The 23976-nt window shown below is 48.3% G+C and overlaps 8 protein-coding genes across 8 annotated transcripts in view; 2 read left to right on the plus strand and 6 right to left on the minus strand.

Annotated features, from left to right (window-relative positions):
* The window catches only part of BP5553_00187 (Glycosyltransferase family 69 protein), a gene marked incomplete at both ends in the record, with an annotated part of 1395 nt that extends 195 nt beyond the window's left edge, over nucleotides 1-1200 (plus strand). Inside the window, one exon of the mRNA XM_032008810.1 lies at nucleotides 71-1200. Coding sequence (XP_031872864.1) covers nucleotides 71-1200 — 1130 coding nt within the window. The remainder of the gene's footprint in view (nucleotides 1-70) is intronic.
* A 1354-nt stretch (nucleotides 1201-2554) lies between these two features.
* Nucleotides 2555-3784, minus strand: BP5553_00188 (uncharacterized protein; the record flags this gene model as incomplete). The annotated part of the gene is made up of 1 exon (XM_032008811.1): nucleotides 2555-3784. The coding sequence occupies one exon, from the start codon at nucleotides 3782-3784 to the stop codon at nucleotides 2555-2557; it is 1230 nt and encodes a 409-aa protein (XP_031872865.1).
* A 1096-nt stretch (nucleotides 3785-4880) lies between these two features.
* On the minus strand, nucleotides 4881-5780 carry BP5553_00189 (uncharacterized protein; the record flags this gene model as incomplete). Its single annotated transcript, XM_032008812.1, has 2 exons — nucleotides 4881-5351; nucleotides 5448-5780. The coding sequence occupies 2 exons, from the start codon at nucleotides 5778-5780 to the stop codon at nucleotides 4881-4883; spliced, it is 804 nt and encodes a 267-aa protein (XP_031872866.1).
* Nucleotides 5781-6826: 1046 nt separating this feature from the next.
* On the minus strand, nucleotides 6827-7207 carry BP5553_00190 (uncharacterized protein; the record flags this gene model as incomplete). The annotated part of the gene is made up of 1 exon (XM_032008813.1): nucleotides 6827-7207. The coding sequence occupies one exon, from the start codon at nucleotides 7205-7207 to the stop codon at nucleotides 6827-6829; it is 381 nt and encodes a 126-aa protein (XP_031872867.1).
* A 1364-nt stretch (nucleotides 7208-8571) lies between these two features.
* BP5553_00191 (uncharacterized protein) lies at nucleotides 8572-9336 on the minus strand (the record flags this gene model as incomplete). The annotated part of the gene is made up of 3 exons (XM_032008814.1): nucleotides 8572-8699; nucleotides 8758-8957; nucleotides 9053-9336. 3 exons carry the CDS (start codon nucleotides 9334-9336, stop codon nucleotides 8572-8574), a joined length of 612 nt encoding a protein of 203 aa, XP_031872868.1.
* A 4947-nt stretch (nucleotides 9337-14283) lies between these two features.
* On the minus strand, nucleotides 14284-15804 carry BP5553_00192 (Protein BTN; the record flags this gene model as incomplete). The annotated part of the gene is made up of 2 exons (XM_032008815.1): nucleotides 14284-15572; nucleotides 15666-15804. 2 exons carry the CDS (start codon nucleotides 15802-15804, stop codon nucleotides 14284-14286), a joined length of 1428 nt encoding a protein of 475 aa, XP_031872869.1.
* Nucleotides 15805-17399: 1595 nt separating this feature from the next.
* BP5553_00193 (uncharacterized protein) lies at nucleotides 17400-21003 on the plus strand (the record flags this gene model as incomplete). Its single annotated transcript, XM_032008816.1, has 2 exons — nucleotides 17400-19513; nucleotides 19569-21003. 2 exons carry the CDS (start codon nucleotides 17400-17402, stop codon nucleotides 21001-21003), a joined length of 3549 nt encoding a protein of 1182 aa, XP_031872870.1.
* A 960-nt stretch (nucleotides 21004-21963) lies between these two features.
* Nucleotides 21964-23778, minus strand: BP5553_00194 (uncharacterized protein; the record flags this gene model as incomplete). Its single annotated transcript, XM_032008817.1, has 2 exons — nucleotides 21964-22527; nucleotides 22672-23778. 2 exons carry the CDS (start codon nucleotides 23776-23778, stop codon nucleotides 21964-21966), a joined length of 1671 nt encoding a protein of 556 aa, XP_031872871.1.
* Between the last annotated feature and the right edge of the window lie 198 nt (nucleotides 23779-23976).

Genomic DNA, 23976 nt, shown 5'->3' on the forward strand with positions numbered 1-23976 from the left:
CCCCGCCTTCCCCAGCTTATGCCCAGGACACCTATGAAACCCCCTAGCTAACCTACAACCGCGTCTCAAGTGGGAAATACGACTCCCCTCGAAGTGCTGGCGCCCAGCTACATCAAAGCAATATTAGACCCCAAGGACGAAGAATTCGACCGACTCCAGTGCCCGGCACCTACTCCTAAGCGCTACGATTATCTTCAAGTTGATCGTAGAAATGCGAAAACCGCAGACGGGCAGATAAAATACTTCTTTGCGCTCAATCTGCGACAATGTATCGGCATACTTCCTCGATTGATAGGATCCATTGTGGAAACTGTGCGATTTCTCGGGCCCGAAAATTGCGCTTTGTCGATTGTGGAGGGAAATTCGGATGATAGGACTTTGGAAGTACTGGAAGCGTTGCGCAATGACATGGGAAGCTTGGGACTTGAATTTCACCTCCAGACTAGCGACATAGATCCTAAGAATGGAGACCGAATCGAAGCCCTTGCAGGCCTTCGAAACTTAGCCCTCGAGCCACTGGTCAACAATTCGAGTCAGTATTCCCAAGATACAGCGGTGATTTTTATCAACGACGTCGGTATATGTATGGAGGATATGCTGGAGTTGGTTCACCAACGCGTTTTTCAGAAGGCGGACATGATATGTGCGATGGACTGGTCGGATATAGATCCAGCGCCCATCTTCTACGACATCTGGGTCGCAAGAGCCATAAATGGAGACACATTTTGGGAGATTCCCCCAGACGGAGGCTGGCGATTTGCCTCGAACCTCTTTTGGAACCATCCAACATCCCGTCTGCGACACGATCAGCACAAGGCCTTCCAAGTCTTCGCCTGCTGGAACGGCGCCGTAGTCTTCACCGCAAAGCCTATAATACAGAACAAGATACGATTTAGAGGATCGAATCCTGGTGAGTGTTATTCGGGTGAACCGCGATTGTTCTGCAAGGACTTGTGGATGGAGGGGTATTCGAAGATTGCGGTAGTGCCGTCGGTTAATTTGGGTTATTCGGATGAGTCTGCTAAGAAGGCTAAGGGGTTGCATGGGTATGTTTCTGAGGCGGTGAAAGGAGAGGATGTTAATGATGAGTCGTTGAGGATTGTGTGGGATGACAAGCCACCTGAACAGGTCAAGTGTATGGCTGATTTTGCGGACCAGTCTTGGGTACCCTGGAATCAGGGGTTCGAACCTAAGAGTTGAATGTAATATCCTTCTACTGTTATCACTCGAAAATTCGAAGATTCTGCGCTGTCGCACGCTTTGTGAAGTCCTCGTGCCCACGGAGTGAACCTGCCTTGCCTTCACACTACCCCTCGCTCAAAACGGACTATCCTACTTGCTATACCTAGCTTTTCTCTCAAAAAATCTGTAAATCTATTACCGGCAGGCCTTCTATAATAAAGTAAAAGCTTAGAGAAAGCTCTCTTTCTAGCTAATATCCCCCAGTAGCTCTTATTCTTTATTTTCCTTATTCTTTCCTATAGCTTATATTCTAAATTTTTATTTTTTTTTAAGCTTGGTGACTCGGAGCTTAGGGGTCCCAAATCAGACTCCTTTCGAGGAAAACTAAATTGACCTCATCCCTAGTACTAATATAAAATTAAGCAGCTGCAAAGTATATTTATTATAGCAATTTCCCCATATATAAAGACTGCTCAGTCGATAGCTCCTTTAGCCCTACTATATTACTATAAAGCCATCTGCAGAATCGATTAAAAAATTGGTATACGGCGGATCCTACGCAGTAAGAAACCAGATATGCTACCCTCCGAGTCCGAGTAAGTACCCTTCAGAATACAATGAGGGATAGTTTGCTAACGGCCGCTTGATAACCACTATAATCTCAGACGACGATTTTGCCCACCAAAGTCCATTTCCGCCTTTGAACCTGAGCGGTCGCTGCTCTAACCTGAGCAGAGCCCTGAGTCCTCCTACCAGTTCTGATCATGCTAATGAGTCAGCTGGATTTTGCTCAGGGTTCCTCTTTTGGCCCCTTGCTGATCGCCTATAGTTTCTATATTTTTGGGGTGGGGGGTGGACTTTTTGGACCCCCAGGTCTATTTTGGTATTCGGAGTACTACAAATACGAGTGCATCGGGTTGGAAGACTACGCTTCGAAGTGCTTGCCTCTGAAATACAACATCTGCACATACCCCAAAATGGCGTATGTGCCTTACTTTTACTTTGAGCCAAAGTAGTCCGGGTCGCTACAATACAATTTAGATTACTCTGGTAAATTTGAGATAGCTTAGAAAATATTTTATACTTGCGACTATGAAAAGAAACTTAGGAGAAGTGGTGCTCTAATATAAGGGGTTTCTAGAAGAAATACGGACAGAGAATGCTGAAAAGTAGAAAGAAATTGTAATTAGCCCCCAATATCATTTATCTGGTGACGCATTTCCGGTCGCTCCCTTTCATTCTTTAGTGCTCTAGCGTGTCAAGCCCCACGAATTTGTAGCTGAAAATTATCATTGTCTGCCGCAGGCTTTATACGAAGGACTGGGCAGGCTTTAATATTAACCAGCAGTTCTTGGCTTAATTCGTTATCCCACTAGTCGTAAAAGTCATCAGGGGTTGATATCTCATCCGGCGTAGCATCTCCTTCTATTTTCTCAAGACTTGCTAACCGCTGCTCGATTTGAACTCGAGGTTCAAGATGGCGAACAGCTTGGGCTACATCCTCAGTATTACCCATTCCAACCAAGGTCATCGTCGTCAACTTCGGCCACTCCCTTGAAAGCACGGGAAAGAGAAGCCTCTGACTTTCTCTGATAGAATACGCCCCGTACTCTGCCGGATGGGTCGTGCCTGGATTGATCTGCCGGTCCCAATCGGTATAGCTGGAGCCGCAAAGGTAGCGGTTCTCCAGAGTCAATTGTGTTATTGTGCTCGAGGAATGGAGGAGCAAGGCAGCCCATTCCTCAAGCACGGAAACCTCCGCTTCACGGGGGAACCTCCATCTCATGCCCGAGGCGTATGTCGGCCCTTCATCCTCATCCTCATCGCTCTCGTCATCTGTTAGACGCCCGTCCAAATCTGCAAGTTTACACAAGTGCAAGTTTTCTAGGCTGGTGAACCGATCATGGATACCAGAAAGGAAGACAATGCCGTCTGGTCCATCATCCTGACCTGGAGATTGAATCAAATTTATGAGGGAAAGGTGTTCAATATTCTCAGGCTTGGCCAAGAGCCCAAGTAGGATATCTGTCGACATTTGTCCTCCGATCTTTAGAGACTTTAAGTTCGTTATTCCACGGGCTAATGCTTTCCCACTGGTTTCAAGGCTCGTATAGCCCCACCAACTTTTGATATACACCGATAGCGAATCCAAATTCGTAAACTGTGCAATCACGTCGAATACGTTTCTTCTACCAGCAGCATAGCTGTCGTCGAAAAACTTAAACTCATCGTAGCTAGCCCTGTCCCCGTCATGAACGATATTGATTCCGTACAGCCTCCCTAGATTTAGCTTACGAACATAGGCAGCCAAAACAGCCCATCGTTCCGGCTTCTCATCCATCAAAGTATCGCAAAATGCGAAGAATTGGCGTGAACGTTCCACCCCATCGTAATCATCAATCTCCCAGACGAAATCAATTTCTCTCCAGAGTAGCGGTACAATCCTCTCATACCAGTCCTTATTAAGTTGACATAGTACAGCAAGATCGGGCATGTCGCACCATTTGAAGATTTGGTCCTGCAACTCTAGTGGCACCGTAGGAACCAGAGCTAGCGCCTCGATTGAGTCCGGCGTCGTTGTTCGCCATTCTTCTTCACACATAATGAATGAGTGAGATGAGACACAAATTTCCAGTTTTCTGAGCTTTCGTACAGTGACACCCTGTAGTTTGAGAGTGTAGACTCGGACAAAATGGTGGTAAAGAGCGGTAGCTCGGTTTGGATCCGTTGAGTTACCGAGTCGTAGATCTAAGAGAAGTTCGATCCCTTGTAACTCGAGCTTATGTCGCAATCATTGATATAAAAATCATTCGGACGGGCGGTGAGACAATACCTCGTGTGCTGCGCCTTTCGATTATTAGTTTGGTCTAGCGTTTACGCATGGCTCTAGATACGTGCCTAGGAATGCCTAGGGCGTGCCTGGGAATGCTTGCCCTCGTCTAAACATATAAGTGCTACATTACTACCTGGTATATAAGGATTGAATAGTACTAGTACCTATTTCGGTTCGTATCACCTGCTTCACAAATATAATATTTCTAGGGAGGCATCTGAAGTCATTCGGTTATTATGTCGGACCCTATCGGAATAACGAACCAGTTTTGGCGCACTTATTAGTGGCGTACGTTCTTTTTTTCTACTTGAGACAAAATGATCTTGAACTATAGTCCTATAATTCGGAGTATTGCCGGGTGATATTGTAAAGAGATAGAACGTGCCGTCCATGTGCACGACAAACTAACAAATAAAACCAGTAGTTAGGGGTAAAAATGTGTATGTGTAAGAAGCTACCAAGTTAATCAATTGAGACTGATACCAAGACTACTTCCCTTATATGGAAGTCCACCAGCCGGCTGTTTTCCGACTTAGTGCTGCACGAAGACTCCCCGACAACAGCTGCCAGTTTATTAAGACCCTGCAACGCCAAGTAAGAAAAGAAAACGAAAAAAGGGGAAGAAAATATTGAACATTGGTCATAACCTTGAGTGGCGTTCGTGGGAAATGTGAAGTATTGCTCGCTCTATTATATAATATATCAATTGTTTCTGATGAAGACGTTCCATTCACCTCCTGTCTTATTCCCATGTCAATGTCTTCACTTATATGGTGTTTTACCGCCTGATTTCTCGCTTTGAATGACGCTTCCCTCAACTCTATGTGCTCCTACACTAAGACTTGCTAAGTTTAGCTGGAGGAACCTATTCATTCCGGGATCGGATTGTGATAGTTCCACCACTCGCGACCAATTTATCTTCCAAAGAGACTAACTTGGAAGCTTCTCTTAAGATGTTAAGGTCCGGATAGATGTGCCAGGCAGATAAGGCAAGAAGCATAGCGCCATTTTGGGCCATCTGTGGCATGCCATTGATAATCTTCTCCATAGCACTTAATGAAATTCGCCAGGCTTGCATGACACTGTCATATGTGTCACTAATATTATTGACGCTCATGCTAACATTCTTGATTATCAACATGAGACGCATCTGCTCCTTATTCGTAGCCTCGTCTGCACGACGAAGCCAGGCAGCCAGTTCTTTTCTAGATATTGTTTGTTGGGATGCCATCAATGTCGACCAATTTTGAGATTCTACTCCACTGTTTTCCGCCTTAATCATAGCCTTGCGCCGGTTAACAATCTCGTCCCAGACTGATGTCCCTTTATCCGGAGTCTAGATGCGAGCCAGCATAGAAGCTAAGAGATGGACCGCAACAGCACCTACACTAGATGTAGTAGCGGCTCATATAGAAGTTCCATCCGCCCCGACCTGTTGTTCGAAGGTACCATACCGTTTTGATCCATTCGGATTGATATCGGGCATTTGAGATATGTCTGAATATCGTTGTCCGTAGGCTCGGACAAGCCTGGGTGTAGATGGCAAAACCTGTTCGAATAACGCTCCGAGTCTTCTGGCTGTCTGGTGATAGGTGCCACCTTCAGCATCAGCACGCCGCTGAATCGAGACAGCGCCCAGTCCCCGGAACTCCACCGGAACTTGAGCTATGAAGCGTGAAAAGTCAAAGTCGAGGTTCCCAAGAGCCAAAGTGTTCTCGTTGGAGACTATTCCCAAAGCGCCCTGCAATTTTCCTATTGAGGCCATTATGTGCCCTTTCTCTGGAGTCTACACAGTAAATAAAGCGAAGGGGGGTTCCTACTTCACTAGAAGAGGTTGTGTTCATATACATAATATGGATTATTTATCTGAGACATAGTAGGTTGTGAGATTGTATTGATCCAGGAGGCTAGTACTATGGGGTAAAAGCCTCCTATATATAGCCAAATAATGGAATAAGTCAAATGTGCCAAATGAATGGAATGCGCCGTTATCTGTGATTTCCAAGCCTTGCCTGACTTACCTATTCATCTAATACTAGTACTAATTACTAGCAAATAGGTTCCTAGACTGGTTGAAATAGGTGGATCATGCATTTTGGTCTTTGCATTAAAACATTATTATTTAGTGGCTTGATAGGAGGCCTGAGCCTCAACATTAGGGAACCCCCATATTCTAGCAATAGGATCTTCAATACTTCAATTTTGGTAAGATACTCGCACGACTTCAATATCTCAATTTCGGTTAGATATTTACGCGATATCGAATTATATCTGGGTAATGGCCGTTGGGCCTTATAATACTAGTGAAAAAAGCTTGGCTCCAAATGCACCCAATAATGCGCCATGCCCGTCATAGTATTGGTCAAGAACACACCGTAAAGCTGTACGACAACACCTATAACTACTCTGTAGCTAACGTAATGTTATGGGCGGAATCGAGTGTCGTTGCAAGTAGAATCACAGGGAAGTAAATGTGGGAGAGCTCGTAGAGATCTAGTGGAACCGCCCATAGCACGTGGAGGAATTTGTCGTATTAATCAGAGTGGAGTTCTAATAACCTGAAGGGGGTATCTCCTGAATCATCCTAACCCAAGGGTATCCCACCAAAGCATGCCCAAAGTCGACTCCTCACATCTCGCAAAACGCCTGACACCCTACTCCATCGCTCCCCTCTTAAACGCCCGGCGCCTAGCTCAATGCTTCCAGGTTGCCAGATTGAAAAAGCTGTGTGTTGTGTCGAGTGCTATGCATCACGTCAGCTTCGTGGGGTCATGAAATGCACAAGGGTTTAAAGACTCCGTACCTTGGCCGCTATGGTAGAGTAGCGCAATCGGGGAGGATGTATGAGGCGAGGGAAACCCTAAAGGCATACACAAACCAACCCATGCCGAAGGCGCCAAAGGCCACTGATGCGACGACTATGGGTGGGGGAAGGTAGTAACAGCCACCATAGTTGGTGTAGTAGTGGGTGGTAGTGACAGGGCCGGGAGCAAGGGGAGCTGTGCGGAGTGGCCTACCCGGCTCCATATCAGACAGTTCGATCGATTCCACGGGGCCACTCTGATGGTCCATGGCTGTTGTACACCGGTTGTATGGGGGTGGTGCTTGGAGTTGGAGAGCAAAGTTGTTGGTTGGTTGTGGGTTGTCGACGTTGTCGGCAACACCACCGAGTGATGCTTTGCAGGGCGACATTTTTTGTGCGGTCCTCCTTAGTCGTCGCTCGCCTTAGTGGTCGCTCAAGAGGAAGTTATGTTATTCGGACCAGATTTGGAGAGCGACGCTGTTCGACTGTCCTTGTCCTAAGGTTGAAGGTTGATGGGCGGAAGATAAATTTGACTTTGGGAATTTCACGAAGACAACGCGACTTGTGGCGGTATAGATATCGGTGAGGAATACCTGGGTAAACGCCACGCCGGCATAGTCTATTGTCCCCCTATTTGCTTACCTAGGGACACAATTTAACCACCCTTTGAACTCATAATTCACGCCGTTCGATATGATTGTAGGCGAACAAGACAAGCTATCAAACTAAAGCATCTATCTAGGTTTGGCAGAGAGCAGCACGGCATGACTCTTAGTATGGAGGTTTCGGCAACTTAGAGTTTAGCGCTTCGGTCTACGATACAAAGAACAACTGTTGATGGACTGCGCTGATGTAGACTCGACCAAAGAGGTAGCTAGAGTAGAGTAAAAGAAAATAGCTTGGAGGTTAATAACGCTCTCTGATATAGGTGGCTCCTAGAATAAATTACCAATATGATCAACAAACACTTTTGCGTTCTGATAATTAATTTGAAGGGCATCATAGGTTTAACGCCTACCTTTTAATAATAATATATCCTATATGTTTGGGATCGGCGATCAAGTATCATATATTGCCTAGAAGTCTATGCGTCACATGTGGTCCTACTTTATTGAAAAGCTGGAATTTAAACTCAGTAATTTGTTGCAACGGAAGTGTATCGCGATCTAGTCCTAAAGATAATTTTAAAGGTAGCTTCTTCTTTATTGCAAGGCAGCATTTGATCCCCGAATGAAGCATCGGATTTATGACTCAGTTGACTAGATTATACGGCACTAGGCACATATCCACTCTTCGTTGAGGGTGTTTCAGTAGGGATGCCTCCGCAGAGATATCGCACAGGGATAGAATTCGAGTTCCAGCCACTGATCTTAATATGATAAAGCAAAGCATTAACTCAGCCTAATCGAAATAATTGCCGTACTCTCTACTAAATTATGTGAAGTAATTTGCCTTCAAGTTACTCAACTGAACTGAGTAATCTAACTTCAACTTACTCAACTGAACTAAGTAATCTAACTTCAACTTACTCAACTAAACTGAGCAATCTAACTTCAACTTACTCAACTAAACTGAGTAATATGCCTTCAAGTTACTCAACTGAACTGAGTAATCTGCCTTCAAGTATAAAAAACCTGCGGTCAAAAGAAGTGCAATGCGTCCACATTTACCAACCAGAACGACCAGCACTCCTCATATATATTTCCGATTTATAGCTTTATAACCTACGATCTCTCTTAGAAGGAGATGAAGATCACAGTCGGTTCCGTAATTTTTCAATCGTGGTATGGAATATATCTCTATGCCTCACTACCTCCCGATTATTCCGGACTTCCCTTCCATGGTCCGTATCTGCTAAATCCATGTACCTGGCACTCTTAACTGAGAAGGATTCTTGTTAGTAGAAAACATGGAAGGATTGCGGGGAGGAAAGACTTACACCTCAACAGCATTGTGATACCATCGCGAATTTGGTCCATGTCGAGATCTGATTCGGCAAGTGCAATAGCCAAGTACTGTCTTGGCTTGATATAGGCTGCCCCTCTTGTTGCCAAATCAAAAAGATTTGAAGAGAATATAAGTTGGAGGATGGGCTGATAGCGGGATCTGGAGATAATGGCTGTCAGTGTTTTGGAGGCACTGAAAACAGGTAGAAGGAGTTGATTGATTCTAGTAATAGAGGTGGAGGAGAAATACCTTATTATATACAGGCAAAAGTGGGCCGTTTTTGCTACATGTGGCGTACACCTGAAACTCGCCGAAACTCAACAATAGCACTTGCAGATAAATCTGCACCGTGTTCAAACCAGGTTTCTACATTGAAACATTGAATATCCCTGATATTAAGATCAAGAAATAAGGCATATTCTGTTGCCTCTGTCATCGTATTATAACAATAGTCAAGAGTCTGGTTGAAGTATTCCAATTCGTCATTGTCGCATTGCTCACCAGCAATAAACTCTCTGAATCTCAAATGATCGGAATTCCCTCCCAGCGTATCGTCTCCTAGTAGTGACATCATGTATGCATTTGCCTTCGCCCGAATAACGTTTTGGTAGACCTTACTGATGCTACCGCCGCGAAAGCTACGGAAGCCGCATCAATGCCCATAATACGATTTTTGGGAGTGCCAGGAGGAACCATCTCCAATTGATCCCAAAGTTCTTGGTACCTCAAAAGAGGGAACCCTGAACGGCATCGACATTCTGAATCCCATTTATCGGCTTGTGCGGAGAAGGTGATATGGTTGTGCTCAGTCAAATTGGGATGGAGGGAGTTTATAGCATCGTGGATAGACTGGGCAAGTTAGACGTAAGTTGGCGAATAGTTGACGCATTCTCCATCGTCTGTCTCCCCGACCTTTGAATTGAGGGCCGCAAAGGCCTTGTGGTCACCAGATGCTTTTCTCTTGGTAACCAAGAGCGCATTCAACACGGTGGTTGATAATATTCCGCCAGCAGGCCGCCCACACGAGAAGCTCTGGGCCGAAGAACTACTCATAGCATCCTGATCGGCAGCAGTCATCCCAGTTATGTTCAGCTTTGGTTTGGCGATAATCCGGAGGTGGACAAGGGGCTTATATTTGGTTTCGTGAGCCATCCTCCAGAATAGCAAGAAGTCGTCATGAGACTAACGTCTATTCCACGGCGTAATGCGGACCGAAAACCATTAATCGTACGTCGAGGAGTGCTTTTGGCCTGACCACCTTGACCGCCGATACAGATTCCATAGGTTCCCGCATCTCAGTGCCCAAAGACCAAAACCCGAACAGGTTGACTGTGTTTGTGCTGCAATGTTGATCTCTGATTTCAAAGTTGCGAGGAACCGCTCGAGAAGATCGCCTGACGGAACGACGCGCAATTTTCCTGATTCTTCAATCCTTGGAAGCATATTCTGATCCAGGACAACTCGCCGTTTCCCGCGAACTTCTCCATGGACGTATTTATGGTACCTGTCGAGGAGATGCCGGAGATCCGCAGACGTAACCCAGATTTGGTCTCCGAGCAAACAAGCTAGTATGTATGGCGTATTATTAGGCGAATATCTCAATTTTGGTGAGATATTCCCACGACTTGAATATCTCAGTTTCGGTCGGATATTCGCACGACTTGAATATCTCAATTTCGGTCAGATATTCGCGCGACTTGAATACCATCCATCCTTGCGGGGAGATGAGAATGATCCCGTTGGGAGGAATCCCACAGACAGCAACGACCCGAGTGTTTGGCTGGGCATCGGGAAGACAGCATGAGGTGAACTCTTTTCCCATGAGGCCGCCTTTCTCCCCAGATTGTCGGCTATGTCCACCAAATTCAGACGGAGAAAGCATGCTGCTCCAAATCTTTGCTACGCCGTTAAGGAATTGTGGGGTGGTGGGTATAGACGGGTCCCAGCGGTGCTAGGGAGGTTTGAGGATGCTGCGAAGTGGTTTGAGGCTGATGGAGAGCTGGATGGAGAGTTGGGTGGAGAGTTAAGCAAAGATTTTGCAGGTTTCTCGGTCTAGCATGTGGAAGGAAGGCTTTAAGTATACGTTATAGCGGCAACATAACCTTTGAACCAAAGCACTAGCGTACCGGAAACACAGAGTAATGGTGAACCTGAGTAGCAGTGTGAGTCACAAATGCCTAGCTTAAATCCTGGATCCCAATGTAGAAGGGGCGTATTAGTATGCGGATCGGAAATTGTACGGTCGAGGAAGGTGACGTTTGGCTTAATACAGCAGGAGGGTCGGTGTCGAGAGAGTTCATGACAACAACCACTTGCGGACCAGAAATTAGAAGGTAAGAGCCACTAAGTGGCTTGGACAAAAGGAGGGAGAATGTCGTGGGTGACGCTGCTAGGAACGGCGAGCAGGTGAAGCGAGGCGACAGATTGTTGAATGGAGGTTATAGAGGGCACGGACGAGCGGTGGGAGCTCGAGTGTGATTGCTCCCGAAGATCCCAGTTCAGATCAGATAGGTCGGCCGCAAACTGGTCGAGAGACAGTGATGGCAGCGAGTATAGAGAGAAATCGGGTTTGTCGGCGTGCGGGCGATCGCGATGGTAATAGCGAAGATCTGCCTAGGAAATCGTTGTAGCGTGAGTAAGGGGGATGGAAGCTGGAGAAGGTTGTGCTGACATGCGGGCCTCGTTGCTCATTCCTGTATAGGTGCGCATCTCCTTCCGGTATAAGCGCTCTGTCCAACTTGTGCTATGGAACTCTGACTAGAATCGGGCGGATGGTGAGGAAAGAGTAGCCATAAGCTCGAGAAGCCAGCGGAGGAGCAACGAGTAGAGGAGATGAGATCCTCGCCTGTTGAGATGGAGCGGCTTCCGGATTTTGATTCTAGGGTGACGCTGGTAAGATTTGTCCCTTTACATCGGGTGTTCGAAGCTTGTTTCGAACGGTGTTTTCGATCTCAGCGTTTCGCGTTATCTTGCTGCTATCTGCAGGCCTTAGTAGAATAGGGATATTGATTTAAGCACTGTCGCTATCCGACTAACAGCCGATAACATGAGAAATAGTAAGGGGATTATATCCTCCTTGTGAAATTGCAGTGGCAAGCCTAGTCAAGTTGTAAGGCTTATCTAATACGGCAGCAACGGACCAACGGTAGATCACCGGCGGTGGTTGGTCTATATAATAGAAAATAAGCAAAAAACTGGTAACAAATAGAGACAGGCGACATGCTGATTTGACCGGATGGAGCAGTATTCTTGACCTACCCAGGTTCGGAGAGTCACTATAGACCAAATACCCACACGAACCTCACTGGCAAACACATGAGATGACCCTGGATGCTCTGCCACAGACAACCAAATATCAGTTTCTGGGTATCCGCAAGGATATTTCTTTTGCAATTTTTTATCCTGGGTTATTATATTATATCTTTTTTAAGCGCGCTTCGTTTCACTTCGCTTAGCTGTTTATATTTTGTGGGTTTAAAGGTAGTTGGTTCGGTGGCCTTTACTCTTGGCGCTCTCCCCTTTTCGATACTCGGCTAATCCCCAACGTCCAGTCGCGTCATAACATTGTTTATTTTTGGTCCTCGGGGAAGAATTGGTCGCCCGCATACGTGGGAAACCGGAGGGCCTACTCTTTTCCTACTCTGCACTCCATGGGGCGATCGGCGAATATTTGCTATTTAACATAGACATCTGATAAATCGGATTGTCAATATACCTCGCGGCCTCGAGTCATAATTGCGCCAACAAGGTAATATTAGTATGCGCAATAAAGTGCCGCTGAAATTGTTAGTCTCAGCTTCGGGATGCAAAGGAATGATACAGGAAACTCCGCTATAGCGGGTACTGTCGAAATGCGAAGTCGGTAGTCAATTAACTAGCAGCTTGCCGGAATGCTTTTGAGGACTTTCGCCAATAGCAGGTTCAGAATCGTGACTTTCCTCTGTAAATAATTATTCGTTTGTACTGTGCTTCTAATTCTATAGGTACGCCTAGGGTTGAGGGAGCTGTGCATATGCGCAAAGTGTTGCCTACAGCGTACTGAGTGGGGGCCACTGGAATGGAATGAAGGCGTATTCTCATATGTTATGAGCATCCTACAAACTACCCTTTTTGCAAAATCATACCTTGGTGAAAAGTCACGTCATGCCATATATCGGACACATTTCATTTGACATTCGCGAATACCATCAATCACTTCCAATAAATCCCAGAAGTGATTTTCGTCTCGAGAACCTCGTCGCTTTTCGAAGCCGGAATGAATTCCTTACGATGCTTCATAAAGGGGGTTATAAGAGTATGGCGTTTATCGCTATCGATGTGAGATAGAAGTTAAAACCTCCGCTGTGACTTGGAAGAGATATATCCGGATATCTGCTTGGGGCGGAGGTGTCGAGCTGTGTACTGCTTTCCTAATTTTAGAGAACGCTGGGAGTGCTGTACGCACTTGAACCAGAGCAATCATTCAGGGACGATGGTTATGTTACCATATGTGTGATTTCTCCAGACTCGGAATGATAGGACGAAGTGGAAGAGTGCACAGGTTTAGCCTCTGTGTTTTCGATTCCATGGTCACTTCCAAAAAAAATCAAAGTCAAGGGTGAATGTTTCCACGGCAGTAAACCTTCAAAGTCATTTAGCGAAACGACCCTCCCGCGCAAAACCCCCCCCAAAAGTTAAAACAGTTAAAAAGGTTACAAAAATAAATAAAAGCCAGAAATTAAAAACTGCAAAAATCCAGGAAGCGCCTTTCGGCGCCCGCCACTGGCTAAAACCAGACGAACTGAGTTTTATGCTTTTGCTGGCTGAGCCTTTTTCGAGATCTCTCTAAGAATAAAGACAGTAACTCTCTCCAACCTCGCACACACAATTTGACCCTCGACCACCTCGCCAGGTGGCCGGCCCTTGTGCCGAGTAATAGCCTTTTGATTATTTGGCCTTATAAAGTATGGTGGTGGGTGCTGGAAGTTTCGGGCGGTGAAAGGGGGTTGTGTAATAGGTAGGCGAGTTGGGATTCGGGTGATCACGTAGTTGGGGCAGCGCTGGAGTACTTGATAAATACATTACTTGTCTGATGATTGAGGATTTGCATTATTTCTAGTCCTTCCTTGGTATCTCTTAAATCGAAGTCTCTCCTGAAATTTAACTACTGGGGTGAAATTATCGTTGCTGAAAGGGATTATGATAATCCGTACAACATGAAATGAATCCACACTTATATTTCCTATCTAGGTTTAGGCTCCAACAGCACTTCCCCCGGTAGGATTTGCTGCAAATACTTTCCTATTACGTTAAGAATTTAAAGCTACAAGGCGATAGAGACCCATAGTCAAAAGAAGGGGATTTATCAACGATGAGATCTACACTGAATAGAAAGATTTCTTAAATACCACTGCGCTATAGTGGAGCCTCCTAACTCCATACCCAATCGATGTCTATCTAGATCGTAACACATATACATAAAGTATCCCATATAACACGTAAAATACACCATCCGTCCTGTTCCTTGATATCAAGAATATCAAGAGCTCATCGTCCTACACCAATCCCTCCCATTCCTAACCTGCGTATCACACAACACAACCTCAAGCACCATACCCAAAAACCCGGCGATACAGATACCTCCACTATCACTCACACTCGTAGCACCTAGACTGAACTCCCTATCTCCTTCAGGGATGTTCTCCATGATCTCTGCAAATGTATTGACATACACCGCACCGCCTAGTAGCCCTTCCCAGAAAATTATGATGAATACTATGTATATGGAGGGGATCCACCACCATAGACTCTGGCTTATGAGTAGGAGGAGGTTGGCTACTTGTAGGAATGATGGGAGGTATAGGTTGTGTAGTCTGATGAAAGGGCTACTGCTTCGGGCGACGAAGACGCCGAGTTGATAGAGTAGGTTATAGAAGGGGTAGAAGGATCGGTAGGCTGTGAATGGCGTGCTGGGCAAGTCGAAGAGGAGGGTGGGGGAGACACCTTGGTTTATGGTATATTCTGCGATATAAACCAGGAGTAAAGGGAGCATGTAGGGGATGAAGAGACGACGTGCGCGTCTGAGATTGCGGAGGAGGGTGGGTTTGTTGCTCGTCGTCGAAAGGGACGAAGACGAGCCGCTGCGGACCGGTGAGTGGGATGCATATGCCGAGGAGGCGATAGAGGGACCGGGGGCGAGGAGCGATTCGGATGCTGAGGAAATAGGTAGGTGGGAGATATCTTCCTCGTCGTAGTCGTCTCTTATTATTGTTGGGGTACTATCGTCGTCCGGGTTTACCTCTGTGTAATCCTTCGCGCTTGCTGCGCGGCGGAGTGGACCGAGTGGGAGGACGAGGAAGAAGGCGATGGGCATTATGAATGGGAGAAATGCGCACGTTAGAAGGGTTTTCTTGATAGCCAACCCTAACGTGCTCGTCAAGAAGACGTATAACCCCGCCCCAACCAGTCCTGCGCCTCCTGTTCCAGAACCCCAAGCTGCGAGGCTGAAGGGGCCGTAGTAGTGAGTTAATCCCAGGAATGAGAGTTCTCCGGCTCCACTGCTAACGGATGAAAGTGCGATGCCGAAGAGTTTAATGGGAATGGAGTTTGGGGCAAGGGCAATGAGGAACATGCCGCCTGTCGAGAGCGCTGTCATCACCAGCACACGCATCGAATAGGGGATCGCGTGAATGAAGTATGGAGCAATGAGCTTTGTGATGAAGGAGGGCATTACGTCGGCGAGGAGGACGACGGATTTGGGAATCGTGGGCCCGACGAGGTCGAGTGCTGCGGAGAGGATGATTACATAGGAGACGTTGTTGATTAGGCCTGTATTTGAGGAGGAATGTTAGCTAGAATACCCAGTGGGAGTATATGGTTTATGGAGAGAGCGGAGGAAGGGAAGGGAACGTGGGAATATACCGAAGAGCCAGAAGGCTACCAGGACGGGGGGGTCAGCGCCCTTGAAGATGGCTTTAAACCTGGCCTTGTACACTGGCCATGATGAGCCTGGGGAGCCCGGAAGCGGGAGCAGCCCGGAGGAGGATGGTGATCTATGCATCGTGGCAGAGCGGTATCGCAGCCATGAGGAGAGAGAGAGAGCAAGAGAACGGGTTGTGGACGAGGCTGATATAAACGGAGGTTGTACTCGAGGCTAACTGGATGTCGCGTGGTACACCTTTAGGTATTTCTACTCCACCCTTCCGATTTCCCTCGCGCAGTGCTGTGCAGTTGGAAGCGTAGAACAAGATAGGATCTGGACGTCACTGAGGTAGTGGTCTAGGGTATCTAGATCTAGATATACTGTAGAGCGGCGGACACGATACGATGCTGTGTGGTGGTTTGTCGAGACGTTCAATTATTATTGTATTTATGCTTTGGTGATGATGCATGATGTCGTTGGCGCGTGCGTGCACAGGGAGGGATTTCGCGGGGACACATGGGAGCATCCGGCCAACGAATGACTAATCAGCTACATACCTTGGGCCCCGGATTCGGCGGCTAATCAGTGGCGGCTGCACAGACGATGAATCCCTGTCCCCAGCGCCCTGCACCCTGTCCGGGATTTCGAAGGCGCTCCGTACAGTACAGAGTGCAGAATGCACAGTACAGAGAGCTGTAGGTACTGTACAAGGTACACCATCGGTACGGAGGACGACTCTGGAAGGGGAGAGACATTCGCAGTACGTACTGTACCTAGGTACCTAGTATGCAGCCTCCCATCCCAGGTACGAAGAACGAATAGCGAAGAACGGGGGACGAACGGCAGTGCAGAAGACGTGTAGCTAGGAGCAATGCATAGCTGTGGCCATTAGTAAGTAAGGAAGTAAGTCAGTACGTAGCATATGTAGTGAGCTTATTGCTCTATATCTATATATTTCATGTTATATGTACTGTACTTACAATACTGTGTACTCCTCCATACATGTACCACCTCTCCTCTGTATACTTCGTAATAGACCCTGAGCATCTTCCCCCCGGTTGTCGCCCCCCGTACTCCGTGCTCCCCCCCGGTCCGATACGCTGTGCCAAGTCCAGCCGCCGGGGTGCATCCCAGGCTTCCCATCCTGGCCTAGCGCCCTTCGCGGTCTGCGTCGGCGGATGTGCCAGTGATTATTGTGGGGCCCCCCCAGGGAAGGGAAAGCAACGAAAAAGCCAAAGAACCTGAACGGTGAACCTGACTCTGAACCTGAACCTGATCCTGAACTTCAATTCTGCCAGCACCAACGAAACCTCTCCCTCCGCGTCCTCCCCGCCCGCGCAATACGATCCGATCTCACGCTGTCGCCGCTCCTACAGCTTTGCGCATACCGATATCCTCTCCATTTACCACCCGCGAGACTTCACCCAGATCGTTGTCCTATGGCTTGGCCGCAAGCTACGTTGCTCCAACATCGCGACTAGTGTTGATCCAGCTGTGCCTTCGTGCCGAGACATTGAAGCCGCGGCAGCAGAGAGCATCAGCAACCTCTTCACGCGAACCTGCGACCTATCGAGCTTAAATGTGCAAGAGACCCGTATAATATTGCTATCCCATGAGTACTTTCGACGTCTGAACTCCAGATCCCCAATTTCTACGCGGGCCTTGCCACGGCGGCAGTCGACGCGGCGGATATATCTACCTGCACCACGAGCCGCAATCAAGCATAGAACACCATGGACCCAAGACAGCCACCCCAACATCCCTTCTCAAGAAATACAAACACCGCCTCGCCATATCGGAACGGGCGCGCCCCTTTTCCCCCGTCCGCGAACCAGTCGCCGTTTCCTCCAGCGTCCCACCCCCCGAATCCGACGCCTGCCCCTTCATACTCTGAACACCACCGAAGACCTTCAGACCCTCCATATTATACTGCCCAGCGAAGTTATGCTCCAGATGGGCCTCCGATGTCAGGGCCAGGATCCGGCCACTCCAGACATCAGAGTGCCTCTTCTGTTGGCCACGGGACCCCAGTGAATAGAGGGATGCCTCCTCCGTCGTCTCCCCAGCAGGGCGCGTCGCAAACACCGCATCACAGCTATCCTCCCTCCGCTCCTCGCGGGGCCCCAGGATCCGTGGGGCCTCCGTCGACATTTCCTTCAAATCGCGAACTGCCAGCGCTCCCTCCTCTGGGCAGCCGCTCACAAAGCAATGGGATGTCAATATCGTCCATATTAGGAGGGCCTCCACCGACAGCGCGCGAACCGCCCTCGGCATCTCAATACCATGGCTCGCCGCCCAGTGGCACGTCGGCACCACCCGGCCCAGTATATCCTGGAACTTCGCATGTTTCGCCGAGGATGAGCACCGCAGGTTCGAATTATGCCCCGTTCCGACGACCTCAAACTCCAGAACACCCACAGTATGAGACCAGAGTCAATAGGGCAAATTCGGCGTCGGCAGGTTCACCGCAGGGGATGGGCCATTACTCAACCCCAGAGGGCCGGCGATTTGGAACACCACAAACGTATTCACGTCCAGCGGTAGAAGAACGGCGTGAGCCGATCCGTGTCCCAAACCCCAATGCTATACCGCCCCGGCCAAGTAGTCAACCTAGCTATAGCCAACCCCAAGTTCAACCTCAAGCCCAACCTCAACCTCAACCTCGCTCACAGGAAACCCCGCGACCGGCAGCGCACAATGAGAACATCTTCGGCAGAAGGGTGGATAACGTCGTTCGGCCGGCAGAACCACCTAGCAGAGCAGAGCCTTATCAACGGCCTGCCTATGAAGAAAGACAGAACCCTACGTATGGCTATGCTGAGAGAGAGAGGCAGGAGAGACAGGAGAGGGAGGCTGCTGCGATACAGAGGGAACGGGAGCGAGAGAGGGAGCACCGAGATCGAGCGTTGAGTGACCATGCCGCCAATGCGCACCAGGACTACGCCCATCAGGTAGCCCAAAGAAATCAACAACCTTACAATCGTCCCCCTGAGCCACGAGAGCAGCCGGCGTGGATGCGATCCAACTACGAACCTCCCCGACCCGCATACGATCCACAGCCACCGCCAGAGCGACCGCCGCCACAACAAACCCAAGCTTCTAGTGCGTATGATTATCCAACCACCAGCGCTCCTCAGTATAGGGAACATGCAGCTTATGCGACGAACGATCCGCGATACCCCCCTACATCACAACCTTCCTCTATGCCTCCTCAGCATACCGCGGCGCCCGCGTCACAGTATGAGGTGTTGCAGGAAAGACAGCGGATTCCGCCACAGCATCAAACCCAGCATCAGCAACCGCCGCAATCAGCATACGCCGTGGCTTCCCCAAGCGGTCCGTACCAACCACATGAATCTCCCGCTACCCGAAATTTAGAAGAATCACAACCGATGCAACAGCAGCGTAGCTTCCTTGGAGTCCAAGAATTCAATCGAAAAGGTCGTGTCTCCCCTCTCCCCCAAGCAGTGCAGGGCGCTCAGGGCCAGATTGGTGGGCCAGCTGGAGAGCCAGGAATCAAGAGCGAATTCGGAAGGATGTTTTCTGGTATTGGAAGTGGTGTTGGTAGCATGGGAGTTCCAAGTCCCGTCACTGCTGGCCCCCAATCTATGCCATTCTCTACTCCAGGTCAACCGCGTCCGGAAGATGTAGAAATGGGAAACCTAGATTCACCAATGGAGAGCGGAGCAACACATAAGCCGCGCTCCTCTTCACGCGGTGGCAACCCTTCGAGAAGAAGGAAATTGAAGGAAGAGGGCGGTAGGGCTGATGATGAGAGCAGTACTGGAAGACGTACCCCAAGTGGGAGAGGAAAGCGATCAAAGACGCATCATCACCACCATCACCAGTAAGAGTGCCCTCCCAAATTTATTTACTAACCGGCTAACGTGACTTTGATTGAGTCATCATCACCATCACCCGGAACTCGCTAAGAATACCTCTTCGCCCTCCCAATCCAACATGATGCCTTTTAAGAATATCAAGGACACGATACCATCCCCTCCCGGCGCCGGGCCGAAGTCCACCCCTGGAACACATCATCATCACGTGCCGATCTCCAAAAATTATCATAACCATCACGTGACAATTGCCAAGCCGACCGCCCCAATAAATACGATTATCCCACTTCCCAAGCGCACTATCAAATCCCAAGCTGTTCTTGACAGTGTCGCAGATCGCCGGAGAATTCATCTTGGCCACGCATACTATCAGACTAATCTAAGGCCTGGCGGAGAAGAATCCAAGACTCGCGAATCACCAACTCGGCGTGGGTTTGCTAGCACAGCACTACCCCTGCCCCGATTTGAAGGAAAAGAAAACTGCACATTCACGATCAAAGTATCCCGTGCCCATCTCGTGGATTCCAGCAGGGAAGAAATCACAAAACGCCGTGGTGTATGGGGTACAGATATATACACCGATGATTCAGACATCATCGCAGCATGTATCCACGAAGGTTGGTTCCGGGGCGCATGGCCCGAGTCCGTCGATACGAGTTATCTCGGTCTGGAAATTGAGGATGGCTCTGTAGAGAAGGGAGCCCCAATTGAGGGTATTAGGACTAAACCCCCCCGCACCGGTCCTGTTGTCGTTCCCAAGAACCACGAAGCCCACGTCACAGTCCTTATCCTTCCTCCCATGGAGAAATACCATAGTACCACCCGTTTCGGGATTCGAAGTCGAGAATGGGGCGGCAAACATGGTGGATATCAAGGCGTACATGATGGCCTTTCCTTGAAAATTATGAGTGTTGAGTTCGTTGCTGGTGTTGATGGGCAGGACGCCAGAAGTGGCGCTGCACGGAAAGCACTACTTCGAATGCAGCTTATGGCGCAGGAAGTGGAGGAGGAAGAAAATGAGCAGCTATCTCTGCCTGTTAGGCCGGGAAGGGAGGTGGAGGATGAGAGTTTTGAGAGGGGAGGAGAGGGAATTTGGAGCATCGGGGAGATTAAGGGGATTGGTTCGAAGAGTTGGAACCGGCCGAAATTAAGGAAGCCGGTTTCTATTATGAAGGGGGATAAGGCAGCTGTGAAGGATACCGAAAGCCCGGCAGATGAGCCGGATGTTGCAAAAGAGGTCGAAGGCGATATTGTGAAGGAGCCTGAGCCTGAGCCTGAGCCTGAGCCAGAGAAGGTATCGCCCGAGGTCGAGAAATTGTCACCCGAGGTCCCCCAGACAGAGAATGATGTCGTGGAGAAAGTCACACAGCGCATGATTGAGAACGCCAACGCACATTCCCGCAAGAGACAAGCAGCGCTAGTGGAAGGTAAACCGGAAGATGACACTAAGCCCGAGATTCCATCTGAGTCTCCGGTTGCCGCTGCGGTGGCCACATGAACCCAGTAATTTTGCGATCACTAGTTTCAGTTCAAAATGTTACATATAAGCAGGCAAGGGGCTTGAAGGAAGTCTGTTTCGATAGTATCAGTGTACAATAGGGACGGCCGACCTGACTATTTTGTACGCGGTTCGGCGTAGTGTTACTGTTTACTGCTGCATTAGATTAGCTGGGCGTAAATAGAGCGGAGATAGCTAATAACGATGTCCACTTATCCACTTTATCCTTGGACTTTCTATCGAATTGATTGAATAGCGTTGGTAAGTTCTGTGTTAATTGGGTTAGGAAGTGTAGATGTGGATGAGGACTATGGGGTTAAGTAGAGTAGTAACTAACGTCGCTCTAAGTGACTGCCTGCTTCTGTGGTAAGAATGGTAGGATGTCAAGTATGTTTTCTGAGGGCTAGAACTGTTGTGGGTATGCTCAACATGAGGAGCATTGAATTACACCAGTAATTTCCAAACGCGGCATTTGCGCAATTAGCCTAGACGAACCTTGCGCCGAGTATAAGTACTCAGGAAGGTCTCCAAGTCTACTTCACTTGGGACCTCAAGTCTATTACCGTTTAGTTTCCTTGCTTGGTGGAATGAAAAGCTACCAATGCGTTCTGCAGAGTGTTCCATCTCCTTTACCACCAAGCCAGCTGGGGTGGACAATTGCCACCGAGATCCAGAATGGCTTTTGCCAGCATCGCCCAATAAAATTGCAGTAAGGGTCCCGACGAACACTTCTGTCGTTTCTGCGACGTCGACCTTGTAGTCTCCGTAGAAGGGTAAGTAAACCTGAACATATCCAGTAGAAAAGAGTAAAATGAAGTCTTTTCCAAAATATTGGTGGGCGTGGCGGCCATCAACTATTAGTTTACGTTTCCTTACTTCGGTAGCATAATGTTTGATTTCACAGTCCCATGTCTTTGTCTCGATATGGATGTACTTGGCGCTGTCGCAGAAGAGGGATAATTATCCAGGAAGCTCCTCAAAAGGAGGGAACTGTAAAAGGGCCCCGCTATCGTTTTCAATCGAGACTTCGCATTCTATTTGCGGGGTGGCCCAGCTAGACATGAGCCATAATTTCCCAGATACCTCTCCCTCCCACCCAGCCCAGGACCAGCTGGGAAATCCTTTTCTCCGCCGACCTGGCTTCTTCCAATACCAGGTAAGTCCCATGGCTAGACTATTTGCAGGGGACCACTGCGGGTGTGGTGGGCCTCTGGAGTATTCTAGCATCGCAGCGGGTGATGGAATTACAACACCCATCATCTGGTAAACCGGCGCTTTGGCTTTTTCAAAATGGCTAAATATTCCCTGCATGGCATTAAGGGCGTCACTTGGGAAAGTCAGCTCTCTCCTGCTGAACTCATGGATATACGAAATGATTCTCCTGGATTCTTTGACGGTGATCTCCCAATTGAAAGCGCCGGGAGGGAAAAGCGGGTTGAATCTTTCCCTGCCTTTTCCGTGCATTGCATCCAAAGGTAGAATTACTGCTTCTGCGCAATACATGCTATTGCATTCGAAATATACCTAAATGTGCTCTAGGTTAGCAGCTTCTTGATTATCCGGATAATTAATAGAGATGTTGACCCTGCCCCTTAATATAGGTGTTGGCGCATAGAGAGGATAGGGCTTGAAGACCTGTGGTGATAACATCCACAAGGGTTTACAAACCTGATGCTGTGTGAAAATAATACGACGAGCTGAGAGAAGCCCTTCTTGGTACGTCCAGCCTCGAGTGGCCCACTTCGAGTTATTTATCGCCGACCTTAGGTGCGGAAGTGTAGATATGTAAGCCCTATCGCCTTGACGTAAATGCGGCTGGGAGTTCCTGGCAGTTCCCCTAACTCCAGGTAGCCCATGCTCAGGGCCGTTCTCAGTGGCGGCAATAATGGTTACTTGGGCATTAGCGTATATCATGTCCATTTGGCCAATTTGGCTGTGTTTGTCGGACAGGTCCGATTGGTTAATGCAGTAGCGATCGACCCAGAGATATTGAAGGTCTAAAGCCTTAGCAACTTCAATAGCATCCAGGATGACCTTTGGAGCGTTGGTGAGAAGAGGTTGGGCTAAGTGATCGTTGATAGCAGGCGGAGAACTCGACGACGGCTGCTGACCCCATACATACGATAGAGCAACGTATTTGCAACCCGATGGAGCCGTGATGATGGTCATTGCATGGCAATCAATGACACGATAGAAATATTCAACTTCCCGAAGACTACATGCATCGCCATGATTTATCCGACAATAATCCAGGTGCTTTCTAGCAAACATAATGTCGAATTCGCCAGCCGAGATTTCTCTCACGTCAAAGTGAGGGGGGCGAAGTTTACCTTGGTAAGGAAATAGAAGTCCGGTCTCTTCTAGAGATCGCACAGTTTTATGGAATGAGGGGTTGTATTGGGACCAGCTGTAATCGGCGAAATCGGACCGCAGAACGGCTAGCAATGTTGTGTCTCCGGATCCAGGAAGATTTAGTGGACTAGTTGGACTCAGGGTAGGAAATATCCTGCCCATAGAAAATGCACGTAGATGGCAGTTCTTAACCCTGGCGCTGCCATCATCGTCGAGATCTGACGGTGCCATTGATGCAAGTAGTTGGCAAAGCGAACAGTCCGATGCCTCTAACTGGTCGACCGATGCGTCAAGATCACAAACGAATTCGGCATGTTCAAAGCTAATGTTTCCGGCGAAGATTTTCGGGAGACCGATATCTCTACATCTTCTGCAGCTATCTTTTGTTGTGGATGTTTTCGACGAGACTGGTGACGTGGCCATCGCTGAGGGAATGCTGGAATTCTGCGGAAGACTGTTATCCAAAGGGAGGTGTAAATGCTTTATCATTTGGCGGAGATTTCCGGGTCTCCCCATTGCAACTTCGTGTCGGATTAGTGGAAGAAAGTTACTTTGAAATGAATGAATGAAGGATAGGTAGGAAGAACGAGTCATCTAAAGCGCGAATGTGAAGTGTGTGAA

This window comes from Venustampulla echinocandica, assembly GCF_003357145.1.
Source record: "Venustampulla echinocandica strain BP 5553 chromosome Unknown scaffold_0, whole genome shotgun sequence".
NCBI classification, from domain to species: domain Eukaryota; kingdom Fungi; phylum Ascomycota; class Leotiomycetes; order Helotiales; family Pleuroascaceae; genus Venustampulla; species Venustampulla echinocandica.